The 12,331-nt window shown below is 48.7% G+C and overlaps 1 protein-coding gene across 3 annotated transcripts in view; it reads right to left on the reverse strand.

Annotated features, from left to right (window-relative positions):
* Nucleotides 1-7,891, reverse strand: part of COP1 (COP1 E3 ubiquitin ligase) — a 166,652-nt gene extending 158,761 nt beyond the window's left edge. For all 3 annotated transcript variants that reach the window (XM_068141379.1, XM_068141380.1, XM_068141376.1), the window contains exon 1: nt 7,324-7,891. In XM_068141379.1, coding sequence (XP_067997480.1) covers nt 7,324-7,688 — 365 coding nt within the window. In that variant the 5' untranslated portion in view covers nt 7,689-7,891. The remainder of the gene's footprint in view (nt 1-7,323) is intronic.
* Between the last annotated feature and the right edge of the window lie 4,440 nt (nt 7,892-12,331).

Below are 12,331 nucleotides of genomic sequence, written 5' to 3' on the forward strand. Positions count from 1 at the left end.
TAACCAGGCTTAGGTAATATCTTCTATTTGTCAAGTGACAGAAGACACACAAGTACAGCAGCAACCAGGCAGTACAGAGATCAAAAGGGCAATCAACAAGTTCTTTGAACTCAGTTTGTTACAATTACAAACCAGGTAGGTGCTCCCTCTTGAAGCCTTCCAGTTTCAAGCCACCCAAGTAAAGCCCAAGTACCTTCAACAACCAAGGCTGCAGGTGAACTTCCTAACCATCTGTGCTAGGTCTCAAATAGCCAGAAGGTATTTATAACAAACACCAAAATTAGTCCATTCTTCCTTTTTTTTTTTTCCCCCAGCCAATAGCTAACTATAATTTAAAATAATGATCAGGCCATGCAGAACAGAAATAGTAATGATGTCACAAGAACTAATAAGCAAGAGAAGGTGCCAACATGGGGGTGGTGCTTGCAGAGCAGTGCTGAAGAACGCCATGAAGGTACAGCACAACGAAGAGGGAATCAACAGTCAAGTATAGTGTTACAATGGCAAAGGAGAAGAGGAGAAAGGCAGAATATGGGGCTGTTCACAAGGAAAGCAGAGAAATACAAATGAAAACAAGAGCTTTACTTTGGTCAGCAACTAATAGTTGAAAAAACTGCAGCCTGCTTCCTGGGAGGACAGGAAACTGCTTGAAAGAGTCCAGTGCAAAGCCACAAAGATGAAGGGAACGGAACATCTCCCTTACAAGGAAAGGCTGAGGAAGCCAGGTCTCTTTAGCCTGGAGGAGACTGAGGGGTGACCTCACTCATGTACATAAAGATGCGAAAGGCAAGTGTCAGGAGGATTGAGCCAGGCTCTGCTCAGTGATATCCAATGATAGGACAAGGGGCAATAGGTGCAAGGTGGAACATAGGAGGCTCCCTGTGAACATAAGGAAAAACTCTGTTAGGATGACAGAGCCTGCTCAGAGAGGCTGTGGTGTCTCCTTTTCTGAAAGCTCTCAAAACCTGACTGGATGTGTTCCTGTGTGACCTACACTAGGGCATGCTGCTCTGGCATGGGGGTTGGACTGGGATGACCTTTCAAGGTCACTTCCAATCCCTAACACTGATTCTCTACATCAAAGGGCCAAGCAGGGAACTAAAGAGAAGGACATGCAAGCAAGAAGTGCTCCACAGAAACCTGACCAAGACAAGAAACAGGAATTGAATGAGATGGATAGTGGAAGAAATCAGTCTCAGCATCAAGTGGCTAAGACGTGTTTGAAAGGAAAATGAAACACAAATGAAAGCAGAGGAGACCTGCATTTAGCTTCCTGTGACTCCTCTGGCTGCTATCCCTGATAGCTGCTAAGATATTCTGTCACATACAAACTCCTCCTCAGGCCTTGGCTGGCTATCCAGTGAGACTCTGCGGACAGCAACATCACCATTCTGCACATAACACATGTATCAGCTGTGCCACAAGCTTCACCTCACTTGTAAGCCCCGGCAGACCTCGAAACCCTCTCCTCTCACTCCCACAAATCCACACCAATCTCACTTCAGAGAGGTTTTCACCAGCATTTTTCTTCAGAAACAGCCTCCTCCCACCTTCTGCACACAAGGCAGTTCCACAAAATGAGCTGTTAATAAACTGTTAGCTTTTGAAAAGCATAAATATTTTTGAATCCAAGACCAAAAACCCAGATCAGATTGCAATAACCAATGTTTGGCTGAGCAGGGGAGGGAAGCACCTCAATTCTTCCCCTTGTTATCTCTCTCCTTCCACCATTTATTGCAGAGGATTTTTGTTACCCATTATGCACTCTATAGGAGGGAGGAAACATCACTTAAATACTTATTTTTTAAGCCCACAAGGGGGAAGTTGTGGCCTGTGCCAGTGCAGTTCCCCTCTGAATCACCCAACTGGAAACCACGGAGGCCCTGAAAGTTCTGTCCAGCCTAACATAGAAACCACGTTGTCAAATACTCCACCAAATCACCTGTATAAACACAACAAAGGCAAATGATTCAAACCAGAATGAGCAAACTCTGAACCTACTGAGCCACCTCAGATGAAGCCTCCAAAACTAATTAACATACTCGTCCTCATCCATTCTGACAGACCCTTTTCTGCACATCAGCTGTCTTGAGCAGCACCAACTTCAGGAGTTCGAGGCAGGGTTTCCCACTTACTTAGTTTCAAGTTACTGCTTAGCCAGAACAAATTATGACCAAACTCAGCCAACAAAAGTGGATTAATAAGAGGAGAATTAGGCATCTTCTGTACTCTATTAGCTGGCATTTAAAAGAGGAAATCAGGGAGTTGTGGTTTATGAGTGTCTTCAGCTGGTTTCTCCCTACTGACAATGAAGAGTTTAACTACTTTGCCTTCTTTCTTCACCTTCTTTTAGTCATGCTGTAAAACAGGCCCCCTCTCTATTGTGCTGAAACCTGCTATTCCCCCACAGGACCAGATGCTTCCTTTCCAGCACACTCCTAATGCCCTGCCTCCAAAAGTGCAGCCATCAACAAGGCTGTCATGCTCTTCTGTCTGCAACAGAACACCACAAATTAGAGCCAAAAGAGGAAAATTACCTCCAAACATGACAGTCACCCAAGACCACTGCTCCCAAACTTACTCTTCATACCAGTTTGGCTGAAGAAGTGACAGAGCCGAAATAGCTGAGAAAAAGCAATCAGAGGCAGCAGATCTAGCCACTCAGTGCCAGGGTCATTGCTAACAGAGCCTGAAGCTTCCATTAAGGACTGTTTCCCCCCAAAAAACCTCACTGATTTACAACTGGAACCAAGATTGATGCCTTTTAATACTCACTCAGGCCCAGCTGACCGTGACACTCAAAAGCTGCTATGCACCAGTTGTTTTGAGTTAATCTAACACAGAGGGAAGGTTAAGAAAGTAGTGGAGTGATGGGGACTTGATACATACTACAGCTGAAACTGAGTAGCACCGGTATGGTGAAATGAAGGCTCCTCTATATGAGGCAAGACTTACTCTGTCTTAGGCACCAGAGCCAGGTAAAAAGGATGGAAATTGCTTCAGCAAACCAGAAGTGTCACTAATCTTTACCAGAAACCTCTTTACACTCAGTAGGAGCAGCTTTTTAGCCAGCACTGCACAGACTTGCCATGGTTTTGTCTAGAGGGTAGACCTCAAACATCTTTGAAGTAATTTTAACTAAGCTCATTCCTTTAAGTTTTGCCAGCTGTTTTCAAGAGTGCCACTGTCCCCCTGCTGCTACCCACACACCTCGATGAAATTGACACGACAAATATTTCAAATTTCCTTCTGTTTTGCTGCAAACAAAACCCAAGACAGTTTCTCCCTCCTCTAGGGTCTAAGCAGAGAGCAGGACTTGCTGCAGGCTCTGTCCTTCACACAGAAGATGGCCAGGTTAAAGAACACTGCCATTATGACCTAGTCAATCAAAGGTCCAGATTATAAAGATTATAAAGAGATTATAAAGCCATTGTTGTACATCATATGCAAACAACTCACTGTGTTTTCAGTTTGTGATCTCTAGGGTCAATCTGCAATATTCCTTCCAGATCACAAACATGCCAACAACTGAACTCAGCCCATGCCTGGCATTAACAGGTAACCACCTGAGGAAAGAACTGGTTTTAAACACTCATGAACCTGCAAGTCCACCTATATAACATGGCACACACCCCTTCCCACACCCAAGATTGTTAGGTGTACTTCTGTCAGTGTTCAACATCCACTCTTTCATGTGTTCTTATTGATGCCAGAGCTCAGAAATAGGCAATGGCATGGAGGAGCCACCGAAGACACAGCCTCCAGTAAGATCACCTCCATCCCAGGGGCAAAGCAGATAGTAACTGGTTTTAAAGTGATTTAGTCAACCACTAATTGGGTGAGCTAACATAAGGCCTGGGGAAACCACATGCAATTACACTGCTGGACACAAGAAAATCCTCTGATTAGAGGACTCCCTTTCAGATCCTCAGGCAAGTGGAAAGAGGCCTCACTACAGGAACAGCACAAACTCTACCTTTAAAGCCTACATCCTGCAGCAAGAATTCTCCCCTTTTCTAATAAAGGTATGCAGTAAGCCAGGCTGATTTGCCTTCCTGACATTTCCAGGCAGAAGCTGATACATAGCACAAACTGCACTTGGAAACTCCTGAGCATACACTTGCTAAACATTTCACAACCCAGCCTAGCAACATATGCCAACATTTACATTAAAGCCTAGGCCTCACACTGCTGAGAGGGCACTTTCAGAAGACAGGCAGGGAGGTTGCAAACATTAGCACTGTCTACCGGATTTGCACTTGCACTTTGATGTTCTAAACTCACCCAAACTTCTTTACCCTTTCCCACCTCCAGCCTGGTACAAGCAGAATCTATCACTGAGTTTACACCTGCAGCTAAGAGAAGTTTGTAACCCATTTGAAGAGAAACTATCAAAAGTTCCCTGCAGCTGTCAGCACCTTGGAAGTGCCCTTACATTAAAAAAATAGCCTGTGGAAAAGTTGTTTTTTCACACTGAGATACCTAAAGCTTGCTCAAATCAATTACTTAAACCTGCACACACATCCCCCTGTCTTCTTGGGTGTCACTCAAAACTCCAGAGTTGCCCCTACAGCCCACAGAAATAACATGGTAGTGAAGCACCCTGGTAAGTTAACTAGAATCACTGCCTGCTCTTAAAGCTTCTGCTCTGCACTTCTATATGCCTAATGGGGCTCTTGCAAATGCCAAGAAAAAGGGGACAAGAAAAGGCATCTTGCTCCAATTGCTACTCAGCTGACTTTTTTTAGCCTCTCACTTTCTCAGCCAGCAGCACTCCTCAATGAAAACAGCTAATTACATGTTTTCCTTGCAGCACGTCCAATACTTACCTGCGTTAAAAAAAGAATAAGGAATTCAGCTTCTTGAACCATCTTAGAACACTTCAGCCAGCTTATAAGTGTGTTATGGGTGCAATTTCCCTTCAAACACTCATGTCTACAACAGACAAAATGGGAAATGACAGCTGACTAGAAAGAGATGGAGAGCAATGGTTGCAGACCAGCACAGCCAGAGAGTAACTACAGAGGGAAGAGAGGGGCATGGGCGCTCACAACCAAGTCATCATCCATGACAAACAGCAACGTAGTCATCTCCCACACCAAATGCCCTCAAACCCACCTAACGTGGCCTATGGCTTTCAGACAAAGCAGGACATCAGCTGTGCCCTCATCTCAATACTGTTACTGAGCAAACAACTACTTACAGTAACAAGCACCAATTCTACTATTATTTAGTACTAGCAAGATACAGTTACTGTTTTGTCCTGCCAATAACTTTTGGAGTAGCTTCAAGTTCTCACCTCAGCAGTTAGGGTATTTCCTATCTACTCTACTAGACAGTTTACAAAGCTGTAAAATTAAGTCTACAGGGTTTTGAGATAATGTCTGTCCTCTGGAGATGCCAAACACCCAACCCTCACCCATAAGGCAGAGCTGTCAAAGTCATCTTGGAAGTTGTGCCCCATTTCTCTTCCTCTTTTTACTATTTCTTTCCAACAGCTCAGGCTCTTTCCAGTATCTCCTCACTGTTTGTCTCTCAGGTGCAAACACTCACCTCTACTTTCTGTTCTCACATTTTAGTGCATCCAACCAGCTATAAAAATCAAACCTACTCCTTATGGTAAGAGGTTTGAAACCTGTTCGCAATGGGCTTTCTTTAGAACTGCAAATTACGAGCAATTCCCAAACCACTCATTGCAGAGGGCCTTGGTCTACCACTTCTGCTGAAAGGGTATTTCCAGCTACAGGCTGCAGCTTTGGCCAAATGTTAGGACAGCATCTGAGCTGCTTAGAGAAAAATCTTTATCCAACCATCAGTGAAAGCTCCCACTCATCTGGTTGCTGTTCCAAAACAGCCAACTTCACTCTGCCCTGGACAACTGGAGTATTGTGGAGTCTTCTCTAGACACTTTCAAGACCCATCTGGATCCATTCCTGTGTGACCTGCCCTAAGTGATCCTGCTTTGGCAGGGGGGTTAGACTTGGCAAGGAACAGCCTGAGAGCAGTCTTGAGAAGTACTTGGGGGTGTCAGATGACAAAAAACTCAATGTGAGTTGGCAATGGTAACTTGCAGCCCAGAAGGCAATCAAGTCCTGGACTGCATCAGAAGTGTGATTAGCAGGATAAGGGATCCACCCCTCTGCTTTCATGAGACCCCCCCCCAACCTGGAGCACTATGTCCAGTTCTGGTGCTCCCAGCACAAGGACACCAAACTGCTGGAGCAGATCCAAAGGAGAGCCACAAAGATGATCAGAGGGCTGGAGAACCTCCCCCATGAAGACAGGCTGAGAGAGTTGGGGCTGTTCAGTCCGGAGAAAAGGCAGCTCCTGGGAGACCACATAGCAGCTTTGCAGTATCTGAAGGGGGGTCAAGAAATCTGGAAAGGGACCTTTTACAAGGGCCTGTTGGGATAGGATGAGAGGGAACGGGTTCAAGCTGGAGGAGGGAAGATTTAAACTGGATATTAGAAAGAAATTCTGACAGTGAAGGTGGCGAGCCACTGGAACAGGCTGCCCCGGGAAGTAGTGGATGTCCTTTCCCTGGAGGTGTTCAAGGCCAGGTTGGATAAGGCCTGGAGCAACCTGCTCCAGTGGAAGGTGTCCCTGTCTATGGAAGGGGGGTTGGAACTGGATGATCTTTAAGGTGCCTTCCAGCCCACACCATTCTGTGAATTTATTTATCTCCAGAGGTCCCTTCCAACTCCTATCATTCTGTGATTCTACAATTCAAACCCACACCAGTTTTGTTGCATCTATCCATCACCATGAGATTCCTCGGATTCCCATCCGCAGGGGAACAAAATCCACCACTGGCTCCACTTCCAGAGGTCAAAGCAGGGCGGTGCAAGGGCTCTGGAAAGGCCACTTCACATGCTGGAGACCAGAGTCCCTTCAGCCCCCACTAAGGCCACACTGCCCAGGACAACAGGCCATCTGCTTGCACTTGCACTGTCAACACTTTACGAGGAAACACTTGGGGCTGTGGGCCCTGTCCCCTAAACTGTACTGCTCCGAAGCCTATCCAAGGCGGAACCTGCGGGGAATAACTCGATCTTGCTTTAAAACAGAGAGGTTTTAAGCAGTGCTGCCATACAGGGCCAAAAAAGCAACCGGATAGCATCAAAGGCGGGGGGAACCCCAAAGCCATGATCCCTCGGGGGCAACGAGCCATGCCAACGCTCCTTCCCCCCCCTCAGACAGCCGCCGAGGCACCGCTGCCGGCCGCTCCGACCTCCCGCCGCTATTTTACATCCCCCGGAGCCTTCCGCCGGCATGGCGGCGCTCCCTCAGCCCGGTGCCGCTATCGCGATATATCGCGCTCACCAAACGAAGTCGTTGCTCTTATCCTCGTAGGAGTTGATGAGCCCGTTGCAGAGCGGGGTGAGCAGCGGCCTCTTTCTGCTGCTGCCGCCGCCGCCAGCTCCGCTACCGCCGCTCCCCGCCGAGGAGCCGCCGCCGCTACCGGGCCGCGCCGCCGCCGCCAGCCGGGCCAGCCCCGCTCCCGAGCCCGACACGGCGGCCGCCACCAGCACAGGCCGCGCCGCCGCGCTGCCCGATGAGGACGAGCCCGGCGCCATGGCCGCCGAAGAAGAGGAGGAGGAGGAGGAGGAAGAGGAAGAAGAAGAGGAGGCCGGGGTGGCAGCAGGCAGCGCGGTGGGGTGCGGCGGCGGCGGGCGGCTGCCCGACATGCCGAGGCCGGGCCGGGCGGAGAGGGGCCGAGGCTCCAGCGGCCTCAGCGCATCCCCGCGCGCGCGGCGCGCAGGAACAATAAAGTTCGTTCGAAGAAAAGAAAAGGGGGGGAAAAAAAAAAGAAGGGAGGAAAAAAAAATCACACACAAAACACGCCCGCCCGCGCGTCCCGGCCCGGCGCTCGTTCAAGCTTTATTGACAGGCGCACAGCCCGCCGCGCATGCGCCGCCCGGCCCGGCCCGGGGCAGGGCTTCCCCCGGGGCGGGGCGGCGCTGGGACCCCGGCCTGGCCTGGCATGGCGTGGCTGCTGCTCGTTGCCTCGGGCGTTGAGCTCTTCGGTATCTGCAGGCGCTGCTCCAAGGCATCTCAGGATGGGCACCTCGAGGTGCTGCGGAGCCCAGGCGGAAGACTAGGCAGCGGGTTCGGTGCCATGTGACAGGGAGGGGGCTGTGGGTCGGGAACCTTCCCTCCCTGCCTGATCTCTGCCCTCCTGCCCTTCCTCCCTACCTTCCATGCCGACCCTCCCTGCTCTCACTCCCCTTCTTCCCTCCCTGCCCTCCTTTCTTCCCTGCCTTCTCTCCCTGCCTTCTACCTTGTCCTCCTGCCTACCTTCCCTATTCCCTGCCCTCTCTCCCCCTTTCCCTGCCCGCTCTGGAGGAGCCAGTGGCAGCCAAACAGGACAAACGCAGGTCTTGCTGTAAGCAAGGAGAATAAACTTGACAGGAAGAGTTCTCAAACGCTCAGCAGGCTGCCCAGGGAGGTGGTTGAACCCCATCGCTGGAGGTGTTCAAAATACACAGAGAGGTGGTGCTGAGGGTTATGCTTGTAGAGTTTGATAATGGTTTGACATGATGATCTTAAAGGTCTTTTCCAATCGAAATGATTCTGTAATTTCCACCTGGCATGACACTGCATTCGTGTATGGCAGCACTGAGGGGGAAGGAAGGCTGTGGGCTCCTCAGGGACTGTCCTTGGCCACCCCATCCCTCAGTGGCACAAGGGCGTTCCATGAAGGAGCAGAACGTGATCTGTGCCTCCCAGGATGCTCTCTCTTGCAGTTACTGCCTCAGATGTTTTAAACAAAAAGAGGGTAGATTCACACAAGTTCTGAGGAAGAAATATTTTACACTGAGGCTGGTGAAACACTGGCCCAGGTTGCCCAGAGCGGTGGTAAATGCCCCATCTACATTCCAGCTCAGGTTGAATAGGGCTCTGAGCAACCTGATCTAGTTGAATATGTCCCTGCTTACTGCAGGGACTTGGACTAGATGGGCTTCAGAGGTCCCTTTCAACACAAAACACTGGATGATTTTATCCCATAAGAGCAGCTCTGCGCCTGCTGAGCTTTACCTTAACTATCAAACATTGTGCAGCTCTACAGAAAGGCATCCAGTAATGTGTTAACAGCATTGCTGGGCTTGAGCCAACTCTCTTCTATGCCTGGGTAAGTGGGAAAGCCCTCTAAGGAAGTCCATGGGATGCTCTTGGTTCCCTACAGCAGCCTATGGGTTTATAGACACAAGGGCAACTGCAAAAGTTAATGAATAAATTGTTAATGTATTATACCCCAAAGATGTTTTGGATGTTAAGGGAAATGTTGCCTCCAGACCCAGACTTTCACAAGCCAAAAGGATAGGTTCACAAAACAGCACTTGCCAACTTTTCAGGTTCGCCAAAAATGGTGCAGTGCTACCTGGTGTTCCCTTTCATTTCCCTTCCAACAACCTATAGAAACATATTGCCTGCTTTGTGATGAGTAACTGTGTTGTCTGCAGTCAGCTTTACCTGTCTAGGGTTAAAGAGGCAGCTGGTGAAACACCAGGGCATTCCCCGAGGATGGTAATCCTAAACTCAGGTATGGGAAAACGCCCAAAGAGATCAGCTCTGCAGCACTCCTCCCAGTACTGACAGCAGAGTGAGCTTTCGCTGGGCTGTAAAACCAGTATGAGAGCTGGTAAAACTGGTCTGAGAGAAAAAAAAAGGTGGCTTCAGGTAGGCAGTGTTAGTCAGGAGACCTCTGGCATGCAGCAGGGTGAGAGGGACTAAGGATCACAAATGTCCCAAAGGGAGCACAGAGTAACACACCTCTTCATCTACACTGGAGATGCTGTTGTAGGTGGAGAGCTGTGGCGACCTCGTCTTGACATCCCCTCTCACCTCTGCGTAAATACCCTTGGGTATTTGCCTCTATGTATTTAACCCTGATGTTGATTAAAAAACTCAAGACAGTTAACAAGACCCCAGGGTCTCACTGAGGAATGTTATTGTGGAAACCTGGATGGGTTTCCTGGATGGCCAGGAAATTCAGAGGCAGCCTCTTTGAGATCCAGGTCAGCAGTCTCACCTTTACAAGCTGACATCCACCATTATAGTCACTCCCATTGCTCCCATTATTTAACACTTTGTTGCTCTTATTAAAAAGTTTTTTGGGGTTCATTTTGGTCTTTTGTTTGTGGCTTGGTGGGGTTTTTTTAGTTCTTGTATTCTCCTGCTTCCTATAAATAGCCTTCTGAGTGGTCTCAGGACTGACTCCATAAAGATACTGAAACATACCAAATCCCCCCTGTTTTCAGTGGGAGCTAAAAAGAGTCTGAATACCTAAAAAAGATACCTAAACACTGTGTGCAAAGATACCTAAACAATGTGTGCATTGTATTTCCTATTTCTAAGAGAAGGGAAAGCCCCATTTCCCTGTCTTCCAGAGGGATCAAAAGCTTTATGGATGAGTTTCTGCAAGGAAGTGAAGCAGTAAGTACAGGCAATAAGCAGTAAGCAGTAGTACAGGCAATAGCACATCTACATAGAATCATTTAGGTTGAAAAAGGTCTTTAAGGTCATGAAGTCCAACCATTAACCCAGCACCACCAACTCACCTCTAAACCATTTCCCTCATCACCACATATAGAGGGCTTTTAAACACCTTCAGGGGACTCCACCACTTCCCTGGACAGTCTGTTCCAGGGCTTGACAGCCCTTTTGGAAAAGACATTGTTCAAATGTCCAAGGTAAAACTCCCCTGGTGGAACTTGAGGATGTTTCCTCTAAAGCTATCACTTATTCCTTGGGAGAAGAGACCAACCCTCACCTCACTCTAACCATCTTTTCTGCAGAAAAGACTCCCCACAGAAGGACTCCCCTCAGCCTCCTTCAGGCTGAACAATCCAAATTCCTTCAGCTGTTCCCCACAAGATTTGTACTCTAGACCCTTCAACAGCTTCATTGACATGCTTTTGACACACTCCAGTACCTCAGTGTTCTACTGAGGGACCCAAAACTGAACACAGTATTGGAGGTGTGGCCTCGCCAGTGCTGATTGCAGGGGGACAATCACTGCCCTGGTCCTGCTGGCTATGCTGTTGCTGATACAGGCCAGGATGCTGCTGGCCTTCTTGGCCACCTGGGCCAAGATGCTTCTTGCATACTAAAATACTGGCTGGTCTTCGAAGAGTCTTGCTATTCTTTGATTCCATTAGTGCCTGCGCTCCAAGGAGGAAACGTGACACTGCTAAAGCTGTTGAAGATCAAACATATGCCTACTGGACTTCACAACACTTCCACCCACAGGTCTGGCAGTGAGCATGACACCCAGCACCTTCAGCACCGAAGAACCTATTCCCTAATACTTCAGATTTAGTATCATAGTATCAGTCAGGGTTGGAAGGGACCACAAGGATCATCTAGTCCCAACCCCCCTGCCATGGTCAGGGACACCCCACACTAGATCAGGCTGGCCAGAGCCTCATCCAGCCTGGGCTTAAACACCTCCAGGGATGGGGCCTCAACCACCTCCCTGGACAACCCATTCCAGGGCTTCACCACTCTCATGGTGAAGAACTTCCTCCTCACATCCAGCCTGAATCTCCCCACCTCCAGCTTCATTCCATTCGCCTTAGTCCTATCACTACCTGAGATCCTGAGAAGTCCCTCCCCAGCCTTCCTGTAGGCCCCCTTCAGATACTGGAAGGCCACAATTAGGTCTCCTCGGAGCCTTCTCTTCTGCAGACTGAACAGCCCCAACTCCTTCAGTCTGTCCTCGTAGGAGAGGTGCTCCAGCCCTCTGATCATCCTCCTGGCCCTTCTCTGGACCCGTTCTAGCACCTCCAGATCCCTCTTGTAATAGGGGCTCCATATCATCATGAATTCTTGAAGACCCTCAAGTGAAGACCTTTCTCTTCATTGCCCTGATACATACTGAACAGCCTCTGGCTTCTGGAGACATTCCATTCCTGAAGTTACCTCTCCTTACCAGTTCCAAGATTGATGTATGCAGTCAAAAGGAAGATTATGCTGCTTCCTGGAGATACCTGTGCATTTTACCAGGATAAAGGACATGGATAAAGTCTCCTGGTTTTAAAGGTCACTGTAGCTGGAGCAGTAGTGTGTCAGTTCCCTTCCAGTCCTTGTTAGCAAGAAATGAGCTCTAGGTATTAATTTGTTGCAGTCCAAGAATCGACAGTACTGTTGTTAGACTCCATGGCAGGAGTACAAGAGTGAAACATGATAGAGCAACTGGAAGAGGTTTTTCTCTGTCTGCTCTGTCCTGCAGCATGCCAGAGGCTTGCAGCACCTTGGGGCTGGGAACCCACATAGAAGCAGAATTTATGACCCAAGGGCACAGAGAGTCCTGATGTGGGACAACTGG

The sequence above is a fragment of the Melanerpes formicivorus genome, unplaced genomic scaffold (assembly GCF_026170545.1).
Source record: "Melanerpes formicivorus ecotype bairdi unplaced genomic scaffold, bMelFor1.0.p_v2 SCAF_7, whole genome shotgun sequence".
NCBI classification, from domain to species: domain Eukaryota; kingdom Metazoa; phylum Chordata; class Aves; order Piciformes; family Picidae; genus Melanerpes; species Melanerpes formicivorus.